We start from the raw sequence: 18,918 nt of genomic DNA, 5'->3' as shown, positions 1-18,918 counted from the left end.
ACCAAGACAAGTTTTTTTTTTTTTTTTCCCACCTCAGTTCAGAAATCAGCGTGTGTTTAACACATCGAGAAAGATCTCATGCTCGGGATTTCTTACTTTAATTCCACGAAGGCCTGCCATCCTGCCTGCATAAGAGCCAGAGGTGAGAAGACGGATATCCTTATCTGTGGATAGAGATATACAAACCCGCCGGTGGCAAGGAAGCTGGTTAAGGGGACGTGGCTTTGAGTCAGCTTGGAGGGAATCCAACTTCTCCTTCGAACCGTCTGCGTTCTGAATTCGTACAACAATCAGTAGACCTACTTCTCACTTCGTCCTGATTCTCTTTGGTCTGCGTGCATGTGATTTGAGGGTGAATTAATTGCGATTATTACTTTGACAATCTCGCCCATCTGTGCTTTTGCCACCACTGTAATATTAAAATGCAGGCTTCCCCGGTGCTTATAAAGGACACTTCATTCACAAAGTGAATGAAGCGTCAGTTTATAAATTTCAGTTTATAAAGGATGCGAGGATGGAATTGGAGATCAGAGTGTCCCAGGAAGTAACAACTATTTTTTGCTCCTTTATTATGTATTTCTACACTGAGGGTTTCTTGTGGCAGGCATAAGGGTCTATTTAAATGGGTCAATGTAGAAACATGACACAATAAAATCGATAAATCCAAAACAGCGTCTTGTAACAGTAGACGTCTAGCACCAGCTTCAATTAATCAATTAATTTATCGTGCTAAATTTTATTTTTACAGCATGCCAACAATATTGTTGGTCATACCTGATCAATGATGATAAAAAAAAGTATATTCCAGGGATTTTGCTTAAACTATACTTTTTATCATTTGAAATCTTGTATCAAAACAAAGGTTATGAATCTGTATGAAGAGCAGGGGAAATTTTAACTTAACTTTGGGAAAAAAAAAAAAATCCAACATTAAAATAATTTCAGATTTGAAAGTCTGGGTGTGGTGGTAAAATGTCAGCTTCTGTCAGAATCCTCCCCTAACACTGGGCATGAATTTCCATAGGACATTTGACCTTTCCACTGTGGTCATTATCATATCAACATTCCCAGTACATTGACTAGTATATAAAGCAGGCAACCAGCATCATATTGGAGGTGGCTGCTTCCTGAGAAGAATGCTAATGATGTAAAGAGAGGGGTGGTAGTGTTGTGTAATGGGTAAGGAACTGACCTTATAAGCTAAAGGTTGCAGGTTCGATTCCCAGGTAGGACTTATTGCTTTGGTATGTATGTATGTATGTATATATATATATATATATATACAGCTATATAAATGGATACAATGTAAATGCTACGTAGTTGTGTATAAGTCTGCTAAACATCAATAATGTAATAAAAGTTAACTTTATCAGTGCTAAACTAAAGCTACTTGTCTATCCAACTATAAAATGATTAGACAAACACATTTAAAGCTGTTACTCTTATTCGTCCCATTTCTTACACCAAGACTTCGTTGTTTTTTCTTTAAAACCATTTTTTTAATATTGCTTAAATCCATTGTGAAGTCTGATTTGACCGAGGCCTAAATGCATGATGAGAAGAGACTGAGAGACCCTTCAGCCTCTGTCTAAAAGGAAATAAAACCAGGAATGTTCATTTATACAGCTATTATAATCAAATTTAAAGGTCAATTACAGTGGGATGCAAGAAAGGGGGGAACAAAACACTATTATTCTGACCTTTTAAAATCAGGCAACCAGTTATTCCCTAAAATGTCCATTAAAATGTCTATATTTCTGTAATATTGTCTATTTTCTTACCTTATAAAGTACTGTCTGTAGCTCTAACAGCAATTTTGATGGCTGCATTATGTAAATTGTTGGTGTCTTCATTCAGTAGTCATTACGTAATTAGCACAGCTGTGAATTGCCATTCTCTTATATGATAAAAGGATTAATTGTGTCATTCTTGCACGCACATTAGCACCTAGTTAGCAGATTCAATTTAGATTTTCTTTTACAAACGATACACAAATCGCTGCAGCTCTACGGATAGATAGAACTGATTAATTTTGGCTGCTCCGGGGCTCTTTGTTCCGGTCTGATTTTCTGTTGCACAGCATCATCTGTGCGGACGTTTCCGACGAGTAGAAATGCAGGAGGGGAAACTCAACTCTTCAAACAGATAATTTGACAATGGAAAAAGGCTGATGAATAAGAAAAAGACATCGGGTTTGTCGAACAGATGCATATCTGTCCACGGCGCTAGCGCCAGTGCTTACGGCGGGTGGCGGGGATCCATTTTTCTTGTGCTCATTTGGAACAGCTGTCGGCACGCGCTTTCACATCCAAGCTGCCGTTATAAGCTCCTGTCAATCATTCGAGACCGCGATCTGACAAAGGCGGTTCACACCGAGTTTCCCACACGCGACGCTGGGGAAAAGGGGGGGGGGGCGGAGGGTGTGGGTGTGTGAGGCATTTCCGGCGATTTCCATCAGGTTTTATGGATTGCGGGAGAGGATACGTATTGATTTGATCCGGCGATTCTCAGGCAGCTTGGAGGTCCGAGTCAGACCGTGCGTGCGTCTGGCCGTGTGTACCTCGTTTTAAGCTCAGTGGTCTGAAAATCATTGTGTTACTGGCCGCGGACCGGCCCGCAGAATTCTGCTCAGCGGGCAGACCGGCATATGCCACTTCTGGAACTGTTTTTCTTACAGTTCCAGAAACACAAACAAAAAAACAAACATTTTATTAATGAGAAAATGGAAACAATTCACCCATCACCAGTTATGACACAAATGCAGTTCAGGCCACAGTAGGTCTGAGAAAGCAGATCTGTGGTCTTTGTTTGGCAAGCCTCTCTGTGTTGTTTCATCGCAGAGGGATTAACACACATCATAATGGCATTACAGCTTTATCAGGGATGAGGCCATGATGACTCATTGCACTGAAATGCTGATGTGCGTAGTCCTTATTTTTTTACTTTTAGTGCGTAAAGTATTTTTCCATGTAGGGCAATTAAAGTGCATGGGAAAGTACATAGTGCTTAATTGTGGGCTAATTTTAGCTGATGTCACTAGGCATTAATATCTACCCTGAAATAATTCAGTACTCTAGTAGGTATTTTCTTTAGCCAATTGTATGGCAAAAACACAAGAAAGGGACAAAGACCATTTTCTACGTGCACAAGCTACTTGCAATGAACAATAAATCATTGTTTTATTAAAACATTTCCATGTCAGATTTTGATTGCTAGCCTTATGAAGCACGTAGCATATTTTCCAGTTTATAATTATGGTGACTGCAGCAGTATCACGCAAGGATATATTTTATGATTATGACAGTGATTCCTAAGTGGAGTTTGATCACATGCCCACATCACTACCTGTGTTTTTATTTTTTTTGACAGAATTTTATGAAGGAAAGAGCTGAGTTTTTAATGTATTGTACTATACTACACTGTTTATATTTATACATTGGTGCAGGCATAGTTAATGAAATAATGTGAACCAAAAAAAAGGGGAAATTCAGCCTTACGATCATAGAGATTGAAATATTTTCATTTTAAGTCGGGGGTCCAAACATGGAGAGAAAAAAGTGAATTATCAGCTTGAAATCGAGAGTCTTGCTGATGTTAAGAGCAGAAGTGAGGACACACTGTTGCAACAGTCCTCCCACCCTCCCCCCCAATCCTGTCCCATTCCACGCTCTGCCTCCACCTCCTCTTCCTGCACGTTCAGCACACTGAACGAGGACTTGCTGTTTATTCTGGCATGCCGTGTTTGTGATCCAGACCGCGGGAAAATGTGAAATCTATTCCCCTCGCTTGAATGGTTTGGCACGGTAAAATCAAATTATGAGCTTATTACAGCAATCAATAAAATGGGCCATAGGATCCTTCTGGCTATCCTTGAGGGTGCCGAAATGCACGGATTCTACAAGCGGACAGAGTTGTTCCCCCGTAAATATAAATTCTGTACAGCTCGTGACAGTTATCCTCAAAGTCAGTTGTTGTCTGTTTTTGTTTTTCTGGTTGATGTTGTTTTGAGTTATATCTCAAACAGGTCTATTTTTTTTTGTTTTCGGCTGATTCATGGAGATATCAAGGCAGTGTTTGTTTGTTCTAGAGAATATCACAAGGACTGGTTGTGATAAAACTCTTATGATAGCTTCAATTCAATTTACCCCATCTGTACAGAGTCCAAATAAAGCTTAAATGCTTTGGATCTTGTACTGTAAAATTGCACTGGGTATGTGTGTCATGGGTAATGTCTCTCTCTATCTCTCTCTCTCTCTCTCTCTCTCTCTCTCTCTCTCTCTCTCTCTCACACACACACACTCACACTTGTTGTTTAATAACCTCTTTTCTCACAATAAACAGCTGAAACATTTGTGTAAGGCAGATAATCTAGGCAGATAAAGGTTTTGAAAAAGGTTTCTGGTGAATTGCCAATTTCTCAATCTACAGTATTAACGTAATTATAATAATATAAATGGCTTGATTTCTACCAGGGCCAGTTACAGGAAGGAGATGGCCAGTGAAATACATTGAAATGCTACGGTAATAGCTAGCTTGCACTGTTACAGTACATATTCAATCAAAATGGCCACCATGGTATTCCAGATGGTCACTGTGGTATTCCTCATTAGCTTGATAAAGACAGGTTATTACAGGGAGGGCAAAAAAATCACATTTTTAAAATCAAGCGTTTATTGCTTAAGCAGTAATAAAATACTACGTAAGCAATAAGTGACTAATGTATGCTTTTGTGCAATTTGCCAAAAGTGGGTCTCAATGCAGATGATAATAATAACTTGACTTCAAATGATTGTAGTGGAAGCTACAAATCTATTGCATCGAGTCTGGAAAATAAGATAAAAAAACCACAATGTCTATCATATTCACTGAAGTGTTTGTCACAGCTTGCCAATTACCTGTGCCTGTACCATCGGTGTTAGACAGCACCTGTCAAAAACTTTGGCTAGGTGAGCCCTCCTTTGCTAACTATATCAATGATTTTGTTTTTCTGAATAATCAAAGGACAGTGACTGCAGGCACAGCAGCTGAGATGAAGGATTTTTTCTTTTTTTTAACTTTAATCTCCGGGCAGGAGGAAGTGCCTTCACACTGTGCTCATGGAACATGTAGTTTTACCAGCATTGTCCTTCTTAGCTGGCAGTGATGCACTACAAATGAAATATAATCAAGCTGAACTGTCCTCATACAGTGGATGCTCTTAATTTCCAGGCGGCTCCTCCTTCTGCAAGGAATCTTTGCTGAGGTTTGAGCAATGACCCCTCTCATCTCTCTGATGGTTTATCAAACAAGGCAAAGTTTGCATTTACTTCATAGCAATAGAATAGAAAAGCTTTCATACAGCATGCCACTCTAGCACTTTAGGCCAAGAGTGCCATGTTAAATTAGCTGCCTTTGGAGTAACTTTTGGTTTGACGTGTTTACTTGGTTAAACCAGCCATAATCACTAATCAGTTGCTTATGCTCACACACACACACACACAAGAGAAAAACACGCCAGTGAAGTATCTACATGAAATATGAAATATAACACCCTCAGTGAAGCTGTGATTTATCTATCGCAGCAGCGCATGATTTTTTAAAATTTATTAACCGGAGTAGGTGATTAGCCTAATTAGCCTAATTAATAAGAGCCAGGTCTGAAACAAAAACTGTGTGTATACACGTGGCCCCACCAGACACCCCCCCCCCCCCCCCAGTGCCAGAGACACTCATGTTGTTCAGCGCGCTCTCTCTCTCTCTCTCACACAAGCAGGTATTCTCAACCCTCGTTGGCATGCATCGTGGATCTCTCTGACGTGAACTTGCCATTCCGTCTCTTTCCCTTGACCCCCGTGACCCTGGCAGAGGCACTTGACTCCAAGGTCAGTTTCGCCACTAATCTGTGTCCAGTACCCAGCCACTCAAGATTTTTCTCCCGATATAACGCCCAAAGTACCCCCCCCCCCCATTTCACATTATTCACGACACCCTCATCTGCGAGTCCAGGCTGCGCTGTTGCCTCTCTCGTTCGAACTGCTGCAGCTTACACCTGCTTGACCTGCCAGTCATTTCCAGCCAATCACTCTCATCCAATGCTCCTCCGACCACATTACGTCCTCCACATCCCCTCCTCCAAATTCGAAATTATTGCCGTTGACTTTATCTGTTTCTTTATTTGTATGTAAGCTGAACGCAAAATTCCGTATGAAATTTCTGTATTATGTTGCACCATTTAGCTAACAGAATAATATTGCACGGCACACACACACGCACGCATGCGCGCGCACACAATCCTCCCATGATTTAACAACTTTGCCATTATCTTTAATTTATTTTCGTTCAGACAAGACAAACTCTATATAGTTTTAACTATATCCTAATTACATAGTCGGCTGTTTGTCATTGACAGTTTTTAAGGAGGTTATGTCAACATTACACATATGCAATACATTTTCAGAACTTTGATAATGTCTGCTTTTGAGCTTTAGGAAGGCATCGTTTATTTATATGCACACGGCCAACGTAAAATTAATAATTTAGCCATTACTATATGGCGTGAGCGTTGTAGAGTTTACAGTGAGGCTATTGCCGTCACTTAAATATTTTATAATCACACTAGCCTACACATTGTGACGAAATAGATTGTAATCACTGGTATCAGAAATCGTTGTGATCAGTAGTACACAGGCGCATCAGCCGAGCTCCCGATATGTTCTCTGCGTTATAGGGAACAATCGCATTCGAAAATACGCGTGCTTTCACCCAACTGCGGAAAAAAAACACAATCTTAATTTACATCATTGCACCTTTGACCAGCTACATAGGATTCATAATTAGTGTGAACGGGGGTCACCGCTTGAAAAGATTCAGGCGTACAGTAAAGTATCATTGCTGTATTGCGCCACACATAGCCGAATACTCATCAGAAGCTCAAATCAGCAGTGAAAAAACATACGCGCAAATCTAACAAAAAAACTAAAAACCACTTCGTTTTATTTCAGAACCCGCACTTTCGCATTTGCAGGCTATTTATTTTTTAAAATCTGGGTTATAGCGTGCTTCTATCAATGATGCACAGACCGAAAGCTCATCCTGTTCAGCAGAATAATTTGCCACCCCCCCCCCCCCCCCCCCTCCGATTTGTAAAACATTAGTAATATGCGGGACGTCATCGATATTCGGTGTAGGCTACTACATCTGTCTTGGCAATTGATCAACTGCGGACTCGAAACGGAGTGCTTCATCTAGCCTAGACTAGGCTATTCAGATTTCGGAAGTATTCGCAGAACAATTATTATTTTCACGCAACTACGGCAGGACTCCTTTGATCTCTCTCTCGCTCTCTCTCTCTCTCTCTCTCCTCTCTCTCTCTCTCTCTCTCTCTCTCTTCCGGGCGCAGCTTCGGCAGATTGGCTTCGATTCAGCTCCTCCCCTACGTGGTAGCACACTTGATCAGCTCCTGGAACGTGAACAGTTTGGCTGAAAAGCACTTTTCTAAAAAATCCCAGGCAACAACAGGCTACGCTACCGATCTCTGTACTTAAGAGGAGTTGCTTAGTTCCTCAATCGTTAAAAAAGGTTTTCGGATAACATTCCTCAATCTCTACCACAACGATGGATACTGGGGTTGGCTTGCACTTAGCTCTATGTACCTGGCTTCTGATCTCCGCTCAAATTCAGATAATTGTCGAGGCTGAGATAACTTGCGCATCGTGCGGTTCGCCCGTTAAAATAAACCGGGAGGAATTACAACTGGACAAGCGCGTGGACTTAGTGGAGAGGCGAGCGACACTTCTAAAAGATATCCGCAAGGAATCTCAGCGACCCACAGACCTTAGCTCTGAGACAGGAGTTGCTGTCGGAGCAGAGGATTTTGCCGAGGATATGAAGGAATCGGATAAGGATGTAAGCATGGATGGAGTTGACATGAACGTATCCCCCGATAGTTCACCTCAGGTCAGTGAAAAAGTAGCACGATCCAATTACGAAACGATCACGGAGGGGAACAAATTAAGCGAGATTGATTCTAAGGATACGATTCAAAGGCAAAAGCGGAGTGGACCAGAACTATCCGAGTTGAACGAAGGGGTGAAAAGCGGTAGCGCCCTTCGCGACGGAGCGCCGTCGGATGACAGAATCACAGGTTCGTTGCTGGACGGAGAGAGACTAAGCAGGCCCGAATTGAGGTGGAACAGGGATGATGGAAAAGTGCAGAATCCGAGACAAGACGAGCCGAAACTGATCAGCACCACTTTCGCCTTGACGGGAGATTCCGCTCACAATCAGGCAATGGTGTTCTGGTCTGGCCACAACAGCAGTGTAAGTCCCCGTAATTTATTTTCTATGGATTGGATTACGCCAGTAATAGTTTCCCAAACCCAAGTACACATAACCAGAAAAAAAAATCTAGATTCCCCCAGCTCTAGACTGCACTTTGTAAAACGAATGTGCTTCTCTATCGTGTATTTTCCCTCTCTCCAAAAACAGTAACAGGTGTAGCTAGGCTACACATTCTGTTGTAGCCTACTGCATTACAGTGTCCAAAAGCCCAATTTTGCTTCAGCGGTACAGACAAATTCTTGTTATCCCCACTGAATCACTTAAAAAAAAAGATAGGAAATCGTGCTTAGTTATTCCCCGGCAAATTGCGGCGATGCGCACACTCAAAGTCTGCGGCAGCTCCCTCGCGCCACAGTGTACAGCTGCATTGTTTCACGCCAGCCAGAAATCGCCTCTTAGAACTACTCACTCTCAGTTTATCGGTTTGTTTTTAGTCAAAAGGCAACTCCGATACATTCTTTATTATGAACATTTTCTGTTTTTTTGGGGGGGATATTCCTAGGACTAAATGATCAAATCATTGCATTGGATCCGATTTTTTTCTGCGTTCTATTTAGTTGATTAGATAGGACTGTACATATTTTGGTGACACAATTTCTGCCAACTGTTTATGCTTGTAAAATGAAATCACTAGGGAAAAACTCACGTTCTTTCTTGATTTGTTCATATGAATTAAAATAACAAGAAAACCTCATCGACGAAATGTTTCGGTTTCCCCATAAATGACATACATTAAAAATCAGTATATAGTAACAAAAAGTTTACATATCTTGCCAACTGTGAGAAACTCATTGAAAACGCATCTACACTATGATTTAATGGCGTTGGATACGGTATATGCAAAATAATGACTAAAATGTGTGATAGTTGGCCACTTCTTGATTAATGTTATACTCAACATTTATGTATCAATGCCAAAATGAAACATTAAGTTCAATTAAACTGTAATACACTTTGCTTTTTAACAATTTTTTTCTTAACCATAACATCTTGTTGTCGAACGGCTTTTGTTAATGAATTCCCTCCTCGAGACGGAAGTCTCAGGTATTTCAAAGACCTGCCCTTACGCTCAGAATAATTCACAGGAGCATTTCTGATTCGAGTAGACAATTACTATAGCATTGCACTTACACAGATAATCCAAAAGGTGGAGTGCAGTACTCGAAAGTGTATTCAAATCAAGTGTCTGCAGTGTACCCGTTTGCCTGGTCTTTCGGAGAGCTGGAAAACAATAGGAGTTAATGTATTGTACTGGAAATGGCGCTTATTGCACATTGTAACCACGGGAACAATCAAAACAAGTTTCTGATTTGAGTGAAGCGACACATTAGCCTCTGTGCATTTCATAATGTTAAAGTAATTATGCAAAACGGGTTGAATGTACCCAATGAATATGTGATAACATGTAGGCTGTGAGTGCTTTTGTAGGTTGCTAATTGTGTTTTCTTGAGCACCAAACAACTGGATGTCTGTGTCAGAGTAACTGTGCCCTTCTGTGTGCGAGACTTTTTCTGTACCAAATAAAAGCTTTCTAAGGCCTTTTTGCCTAAAAGCTTTCTGAACCAAACAGATGTCCTTAAGACAAGGTCCTCGAACCCCAAAGTTTGCCTTGCATTATAATTCCAGTATCACATCTCCCCAAGTTCATGGTTGCTTTGGCTCTCCTGTGAAGCAGCCCATGCACAGATATACTAGATAGATTTTCACAATATTAAAACACAACAAGTTTAATTATTTAAGTTTTGCTTGCACATTAAATGCATGCTTGCATTTCAAAAAGCAGTCACAGACATTCACAGACTTTTTTCCAAGACATTTTCCTCAAAACAGCCATGCAAAGAAGTATATTTCATGCTTTGTGTTACTGGATTTATTTTGTTCAGGGTGCTCGTGTGTACATTGAGTGCCTTGCAATGTTGGATACAAACTCCTAAATGATACGTTGGATATGAAAATCAGGGTGCAGTTTTTTTTTAAATTCGCAGAAAGGGTATGAAACAGTGCTTTGAAAAGTTGTTGCACTTGAAGCTCTCTTGTTATAAGTCAATGGATGTTACTGTATAATAAGGACAAAAATGTTTACATAATGTAATAAGTCAGTACTCTTTTTTTTCAAAACTGCATATGAATGGTTGCCTAAGGGTGGATATTATGCAGGACAGGAGAATTTTATGGGCAGTACTTAGTCATTGTCTTCACACTTGCAGTACATTTGTGTGTGCTTCTCTCCCTTGTATTTCCCTTCTGACGTTTTTTTGCTGCACGTGCCTCTCCTACGACTATGGGAATCAATTGGCTGCAATGGCAGCAGAGTTGCCATTCCTCTCTCTCCTCTCTCCAGGAGTGGAGCTGGCTTCTGTAGATGAAGTGCAAACACATGTATAGCCACCATTGAAATCCATGCTGCAGCAGCAGCAGCTGACATTGTGGAGAATGGGGTGACGTGTCGTTGATTGCCAAGTAAATAATAACAGAAACACAACAAATGTTGCTATTTTATTATGGTACCCATGAAGGTATACAGGATACAGGGAAAAAAGCAACATGTAGCTGAAAGCAATCGACTGGGTTGATGGAGCTGAACAGCAAGAAAGAAAGAACAGGTTGGATCGTAAGCACAGTGACCTCCTGCTTGCTAGTTGATGAGCTAGTATCGGGTTCATGGTTCGGCTGGTCATTAGCTAATGTGAAATATGCATATCAAATAGTGGAATGAATGAATGAATGAATGAATGAATCATTGCATTTATGTAGCACTTTTTCCAAACGCTCAGAGTGCTTTACAGTGATGAGTGGGAACTCACCTCACCCACCACCACCAATGTGTGGCACCCACCTGGGCGATGCACGGCAGCCATTTTGCGCCAGAACGCTCACCACACATTAGCTAAGGTGGAGAGGGAGATAACTTTTTTAGGCAATTAAATCAGGGGATGTTTAGGTGGCAGGTTTGAGAGAGTCAGGTGGGGAATTTAGCCAGGACACCGGGGAACCCCTAACTCTTTGCGACAAGTGTCATGGGGTCTTTAATGACCGCAGTGAGTCAGGACCTCGGTTTAACGTCTCATCTGGAAGACGGAAACATAAACACTCCCTAAGTGAGCAGTAGCAATCCCCTCTCTACATCATAGGTGAACTGTCACAGAGGTAGCTACCCAGGGTCTATTGAAACTACCATCAGTATTCCCCAGTTTACTTTATAGATGCCCTTATTTGCCTCCTGTTCTGTAATATGAGCAGGCTAGCAAGCTTGGGCACTGAATGTAGCTGTCTAGCCAACTATCTACCTTCCTTAAAAAGAGACCTGCGCATATAATTACTAACAATTCCAAATATTTCCCTGATATATGTAAAGAACAGTAAAGGCCAAGAACTAATATCAGCTTAACACCCTGAACAAATACAGCAAGGTAGCCTTTGAGGTAGATAGCTGACACAGCTGGCAAACAGTGCATATGCCATACATTACTATATTAATTCGATGGCTAGCAGACACAGCTAGAGAACAATATATTTGCATATGAACACTTATCGCTCTTTATTGAAAATTTTGGGTAACCATTTTAGATTTCCTTAAACAATCGCGCAGACTGGCTGAAATGTGTATTAACTAAGGGGATTCATTTTGTTGGCTACATTATCTACATTCCATGTTATCATTCATATGTGTGTGTGTATATGCGAGTGTGTGAGTGCGAGTGTGTGTGTGTCTATGTGCGTGTATGCATGCATGTATGTGTGTGTGTGCGGTGTGTGAGTGTGTGAGTGCGAGTGAATGTATATATGTGTGTGTGTATGTGTGTGTGTGGTGTGCGAGTGTGTGTGTGTGAGTGTGCGTGTATATATATGTGTGTGTGTGTGTGTGTGTGTGTGTGTGTGTGAATACCGCATGCATCAAAGTGCATCCCGGCTGGATGGAAAATCAAAAATGCATGACAAAGAGGCAGCTGAAATAGTAATAACGCAGAGACAGTATCAGGGACTTTACTCAGAGGGAGTCTACATCATAAAAACAGCTCTGGCTGCTGCTCTGAGAGTGTGTTCTGGGCTCTGTGTCTCTTCCCCTTGTGTGTCTGGACACGGTACTGTACTCTGGTCTGACCTACAGCCATCATTTGCGGCCACTGTCTTCAATGGAGTTACTTATTTATTTATTTATTTTTTGCATCACTTCATCCACAATGCGTGGGCATAGAAGACTGAATCGTCATTTAGGCAGACGAGATGAACCCAACTGCGTTGGGTCGTTTACGCGAAGCCCTCGGCCTTTTCTCTCGATGTTTCACACGCTCCGTTCGCTCGTCGAGCTGGGTGTTTTTTTTTTTTTTTTTTTCTCGCCTCGTTTAGTTTCCTGCGTTAATGAAATAATGCACTCAGCACTTGTCTGAAATCATTTAGTCGTGCCGTATAAACTTGTTCCATAACCCTGAAGCGATAGCTGTCGCGGTTTTTTTTTTGGGGGGGACGTCGTCGTCTGACTGCTCTGTCGGGCCCCGGGCTGTTAATCTCCCGATAATTACCCCCGGAGAACCGAGGCGTCCATTTTGAGGTTGTTCTTCCCCCGAGTGCGGGACCGTGCGCTGGAGCGTGTTTCACCGCCCCCCCATACCCCCCCCCCCCCCCCCGTCTCGGCGCGGCGCGGCGCTTCGTCTTCATCGCGTCGGGCTCCTGATTTTGCGGATGATGAATTAACCGCTCACGGACGGGGGGGGGGGGCGCCGGGGCCCCCGGTCCTCTGTTTAACGGGCGCTGGAGGTTGAAGGCGAGCAGCTGTGGAGACTCAGCTCGGCGCGCCCGCCTGCCCGCCTGCCCGCCTGCCCGCCTGCCCGCCTGCCCGCGTGCCCGCCTGCCCGCCTGCCCGCCTGCCCGCGCGCCCGCCTGCCCGCCTGCCCGCCTGCCCGCCTGCCCGCCTGCCCGCCCGCCCGCCCGCCCGCCCGCCCGCCCGCCCGCCTGCCCGCCTGCCCGCCTGCCCGCCTGCCCGCCTGCCCGCCCGCCCGGCTCGCCGTTTCAGCCTCTCCTGGTGACGGCCGGGTATAATTACATCAGCATTGTTCCAGAGTGACTCCGGCAGCGCGCTCTCCCCCTCTCTCTCTCTCCCTCTCTCCCTCTCTCTCTCTCTCTCTCTCTCTCTCTCTCTCTCTCTCTCTCTCTCTCTCTCTCTCTCTCTCGCTCTCTCTCACTCTCTCTCTCTCTCTCTCTCTCTCTCTCTGGGGCTCGTAGGGAAAGATTTGATCTGGGCACACAGGGCCGCTGTCAGAGGGGTGGGTGGGGGGTGGGGTGGAGGGTGGGGGGCAACCGGGTATAGTGTCCCAGGGCCTGGTGGAGGGAGGGGAGGGGGGGGCAAAGGTCAGTGAACTTATGGTAAATATTTTTTTTCCTGGGCCCAGGTATTTCGCCCCAGAGAACGCATGCTATTTATGGACAGTGTGCTTATGGACAGTGAGTTTATGGACAGGGGACAATGTGTTTATGGTTATTTTTACTTTACAGTGAGTGGCATTTTCAGCATTTTGCAACACACAGTTTGGGATGGATACGACTGGCTCTGTGCTGTGAGAGGGTTAAGGCACCACAGCAGAGTTTTTAACAACGGTATGTATCATAGCGTACTGCTGTCTGCTGCAATACAGAGGTGATTTTTATCCCACACAATCGATGGAAATGCCTTCTGTTAGCAAATCATTATGCTTTTGTGGGGTGCAAAGTGGTCTAATGGTTCTGGAACTTGAGTTTTTTAAGCAAAAGGTTGCAAGTACATATCTCGGGTGATGTATTGCTACACCACTGTACGTGCATGAAATGTGCTAAGACACAAATTATTATAGTAAATGTCCACTTGCACAAATGGAGAAGAAGTAGCCCTGCGAGTTGCCAAGGATGGGAACATCTGCTGAGGGGGAAAAAAAATGATGATGCAATGCAATACGAGCAGAATTTAGATGGACCAATTTATTCTGCTCAATGAGACCTACTGCTTACAAATCCTGGGATAACCAACGGAAATTCTGCTAATGTTTACCTGCTCCGACTCTCTCTTGCTCTCTCATTCACTCTCTCTCTCTCTCTCTCTCCATCTTTCTCTTTTGCTCTTCCCCCCTCTCACTCCATCTCTCTGTCCCCTCCCTCTCTCCCACCCCTCTCTCTCCCTCCCTATCTCCCTCCCTCTCTCTCTCTCTCTCCCCCCTCTCTCTCTCTCTCTCTCTCTCTCTCCCCCCCGTCCCTCTCTCTCTCTCTCTCTCTCCCCCCATCCCTCTCTCTCTCTCTCTCTCCCCCCCCCCCCCTCTCTCTCTCTCTCTCTCTCTCCCTCTCTCTCTGATCCACATTGAGAGGAAGATTTTGTAAAGCCATAAGCCATTCCTGTCAGGCTGAAATGGATCGGGCCGCCCCCTCCCTGGGCCTCCATTTAAATTGCTTGTGCCGATCGCTTTGCCGGCACATTCCATATGCAAATCAACAGTTAGATTTTTAAATTATTTTTTTGGTACTGAGAGAGTTGAAAGAGTTTGAGAGTGATTCAGTAAAAAATGAAGTGAAGAGAAACGGTACTGTGTGAAAAGCATAGGGTTTGAAGAAGTCTTTCATGTGAAGAGCGGTCTCATGATTTGTTTGGGTTTTGAAAGAAGTGTCAAGTAAAACAATTTCTACTGGCAATATCATGTAGGCCCAAACCAGGTTTCCGCACAAACGGTAGCTGTGTGCGAAACACAAGCTTTGCAAGTCTGTGGAGAGCCATGTTGGCATACCTTAACACTGCTTGGCTCCAGAGACTGATGTGATTTAGAAAGTACACAAAGGAGGGGGGGGGGCAGGGGGGCAGGGGGGGCGTGTTTAGACTTGTCTTTCCCCCAACCCTTGGATCCTTTTCTTTAATTTAGAGATGCTAATGGATTATTAAGCCTCCGCTTATTTACCCTCTAATCGTGGCTGGCTGCCGTGGAAGAGGATCGCGGGCGTTGTAAATTATTTATCCATTCAGGGGGCTCACTTCTTCTTCTAATTAGTGTTTACTCATTTGTTTCCCGGCTCTTCCTCGCTCGTTGCGACTTGAATGCCGTTTCCGTGGCGCCCCGCCACACGTAAGTGAGCGGGGGATTATTTCTGCGCTGGGCGCGGGGAGAGAGAGAATCGGGGTCCTTTATTTTTGTCCCGTTAAATGCAACCCAAAAAAAAAAGTGTGTGTCTTTCAAAAAGGGCGGGTGAACCCGGGGAGGGTGTTGACGTGGCTTTGGTTCAGTGGATTTCACAGTTTCACAGGCAGTGGAGTTTGGGGAAAAGAAGGTCATTTCCCATTCCTTTGCCCTTTGTGTTTTTTTTCTCCATCACAAGAGCTATTTTATCGAATAGCGGTTTCATTCAACATATATGCTATAAATGGCCCAATAAATTGAATAAAATGCGGCAGTGGAGTATAATGGGAAAGGAACTGGCTTTGCAACTGAAAGGTCAGAGGTCAATTCCCAGGTACCCTTCAGCAAGGTACTTAACCTGCATTGCTTCAGTATATACCCTGCTGTGTAAATGGATGCATGTAAATGCTGTGTAAAAAGTTGTGCAAGTCACTCTGGATAAGAGCGTCTGCTAAATGCCTGTAAAAACTGCGGACGAAAGTGTCAAATAAAATGTAATGTAATGTAAATTCATATTTCTACACATACAAATATACATCCAAAACACTAATTAATTTCTGAAATTGTTGCAACTTTTAAACACGTTCTTTTATCTTGCTTGCTGTGCCATTTTGTTACATTATGTGGCATTATAGAACATTTTGGCCATACTGTATGTGTTTACAGTGGTATCTAAAAGTGACTATGGTTGAAATATTTTCCAGTCCTTGCGGTGCATTCCGTCGAATGCGCATTCCTTATATTTTGGATTTCATATTTAGACGCGCTGTCACGTTTAGTTTAGTTTTCGTAAGGTGAGCTGTTGTATTGAACATCAGCGCGGCGCATTAGCGGGTCTTCCTGTTGAGTCCTCCTGAAGGAGCGTTGAGAGCGCCCGCGCGTGTGAGTGAGAGAGAGAGAGAGAAACTCGCTCGGCCGAGCGGCGAGAGCTGAGGGAGCAGAATTTCTGAAGTGGAAACGGGAGGAACAAATCCGTCTATGTTCAGAAAATCCATGAACATCCTGTATTCCGCGGGACGCGCGCCGCGTCCTTGGGACGCGGCGTTTGAAATTCAGTCTCCGTCGAGCGCGGCGGTCCCGTTCCTCTTGTTTACTTCTGTCGCGGAATTGTCCACGGAAATAATTTCTGTCGAAGGCTCAGGGAGAAAAACGTTATCTTTTATAAACGCGTGATTGAAGCAACAGCCGCAGCGACACAGAAAACAAATTTGAGATTTATGCATTATGCGATAGGGAAAAAAACAAAAAAACAAAACTTAATTTGTACCAGCTCAGTTTTTTGGAAAATGCCCAGAATCCCTTGTTTCTGTGAAATAACTTGCAGGAATCATTCTGTAAGCTGCAGATCTCACCATCTCCCAGGGCATAACAACTGTATCAATTAGTTCAGTGGTGGCTCCGGAAAACTAAAGTTCTACGTGCATTATATTCCGGGCACGTTGTATATGTTCTTCTGTGTTTCTTTTTTAAAACGTGTCTCTTCCAAAGTCACTGACAGTTCCAACCCTGTAGTCCAGTATCCGTCTCTCTTCGACCCGAATTCCTTCGTGTCTGAACCGGGTCCCCTTTCAAGTTCACTCAGAATTCCGTAAGCTGTGTCGTGTTTTGAATGAAGCTACTGTTCCAGTGACTCTATTTTTTTTCATGGGACTGAAGATGTTATGGGAGAAGAAGAAGAAGAAGAAGAAAACTGTGAAGCGTGGCTTATTTTTGTTGCGAGTCATGTGGTATCGTACTTTAGCCCTGACCTTTTTCAGTTTTTTGATTACAGTGGAGAGGTTCTCATTGCATCATCATCATCCTCATCATCATCATCATCATCTCATCTCACTCACGCATTGGTGTCAATTAACCAAATGTCAGAGCATCAGAGAAACTCGTGTATACACTACATGGGACACCTGACATCCAACATCTCATCAAAAATTATGGGCATTAATATGGAGTAGGTCCACCCTTTGCTGCTATAACAACCTCCACTCTTCTGGGAAGGCTTTACACTAGATGTTGGAGCATTGCTGCAGGGGATTTGCTTCCATTTACCCAGAAGTGCAGTAGTGTGGTCGGGCACTGATTGGATGATTAGACCTGGCTAGCAGTTGGCTTTCCAGTTGATCCCAAAGGCATTAGATGGGGTTGAGGTCAGGGCTCTGTGCAGGCCAGTCAAGCTCTTCCACACCGTTCTCAACAAAACCATTTCTATATGGACCTCGCTGTGTGCCCGGGGACATTGTCATGCTGAAACAGCAAAGGCCCTTCCCTAAACCTTTGGGGAGGCACCGAATCATCTAGAATGTGATTGCATGCCGTAGCATTAAGATTTGCCTTCGCTGCAACTAAGGGGAACTAAGCCCCAACCATGAAAAACAGCCCCAGACCAAGGGGTGTCCAGATACTTTAGACTACATAGGCCTCCAGACCATGGAACCTGGAAGGGTTTGAATTTTCTTCACCAAACTAGTCGGAACGTGGCCATTTTTAGGGACATCACATTTCACGAGAAAATCCAGAACAGTTTTTTAATGCCTTTTTTTAAAGTGAAAGGTTAGACATCGTAGACATAAAAAAATAATACTATGTCTGTGTTTTGGCCGGTGCAGGTATATGAACTAAAAATAAGTTTTAGTGTTTTCACTCCTGGTTGTTCTGTGCGACGTGCCCGCTCCAGTGGAGAACCGCCAAGACCGTGGACCGGCTCACTCTTCAACCATCTCGTCTTCCGCTGCACCAGCTCAACGGGGAAATGGAGTATTCTTAATGTATTTCTCTTGCTGTTTCAAAAAAGATGGAACGCGTCAGGGAACGCAAATGAATAAGAAATGATGCCCTCGCCGGGAAGAGAGAGATACCTCCTCTCTCCCCCAAGCCGTCGGGCCAGCGGGCGTCATATTGCGACTGTAGCTGCAGCCGACGCGCGCGAATGTTGACGTACTACAACCCCCGGGAACCGCAATCAATTAGCACATTGTTCTAATTAAAATGATCTCGCAGATCAACTATGAAAAAGGCTCCTGGTCACCATTAAAAAAAAAAAAAAAAAAAAAAAAAAAAAAAAAAACCTTGGATCTGGGGCATTAACTTTATCAACAACCTCCCTTTTTTTCAATTTAGATTTTAATGATAGCAGCTCGCTTAAACGTCCCCATTACCGGAGAAACGTGTGGCGTAAGCATCTTTATTTTAATAGGGGGAAAGATTCTAGCGATGGCGTGTTTTTTTGAAGTCGCTCGCGTGGGTGACGCCTTGCCTGCACTTCCCGCCTCTCCGCTGTGACTGCGGAAGAACCCAGAGAGAGTCTGCTCGTCAGAGCGCTCCCGAACGGAGTTCGCACAGGCGCTTCCGCAAGGCTGCTGTTTACCGTCTTGTAAAACGAGAAGAAACAAACAACAACGACAAGAAGGAAGAAAAAAAAAACTCGGAAGCGTTTTGAATAAATTTGGTTGAACTGCGCTTTTAATTATTCATGGCACAA

The 18,918-nt window shown here is 43.7% G+C and overlaps 1 protein-coding gene across 1 annotated transcript in view; it reads left to right on the top strand.

Moving 5' to 3' along the window:
- Window positions 1–7,244: 7,244 nt before the first annotated feature.
- sorcs3 (sortilin related VPS10 domain containing receptor 3) overlaps window positions 7,245–18,918 on the top strand; it is a 204,037-nt gene continuing 192,363 nt past the window's right edge. Inside the window, exon 1 of the mRNA XM_035402854.1 lies at window positions 7,245–8,298. Coding sequence (XP_035258745.1) covers window positions 7,594–8,298 — 705 coding nt within the window. The 5' untranslated portion in view covers window positions 7,245–7,593. The remainder of the gene's footprint in view (window positions 8,299–18,918) is intronic.

The sequence above is a fragment of the Anguilla anguilla genome, chromosome 2 (assembly GCF_013347855.1).
Source record: "Anguilla anguilla isolate fAngAng1 chromosome 2, fAngAng1.pri, whole genome shotgun sequence".
NCBI lineage: Eukaryota > Metazoa > Chordata > Actinopteri > Anguilliformes > Anguillidae > Anguilla > Anguilla anguilla.
This window is presented reverse-complemented; position numbering and strand designations above follow the sequence as displayed.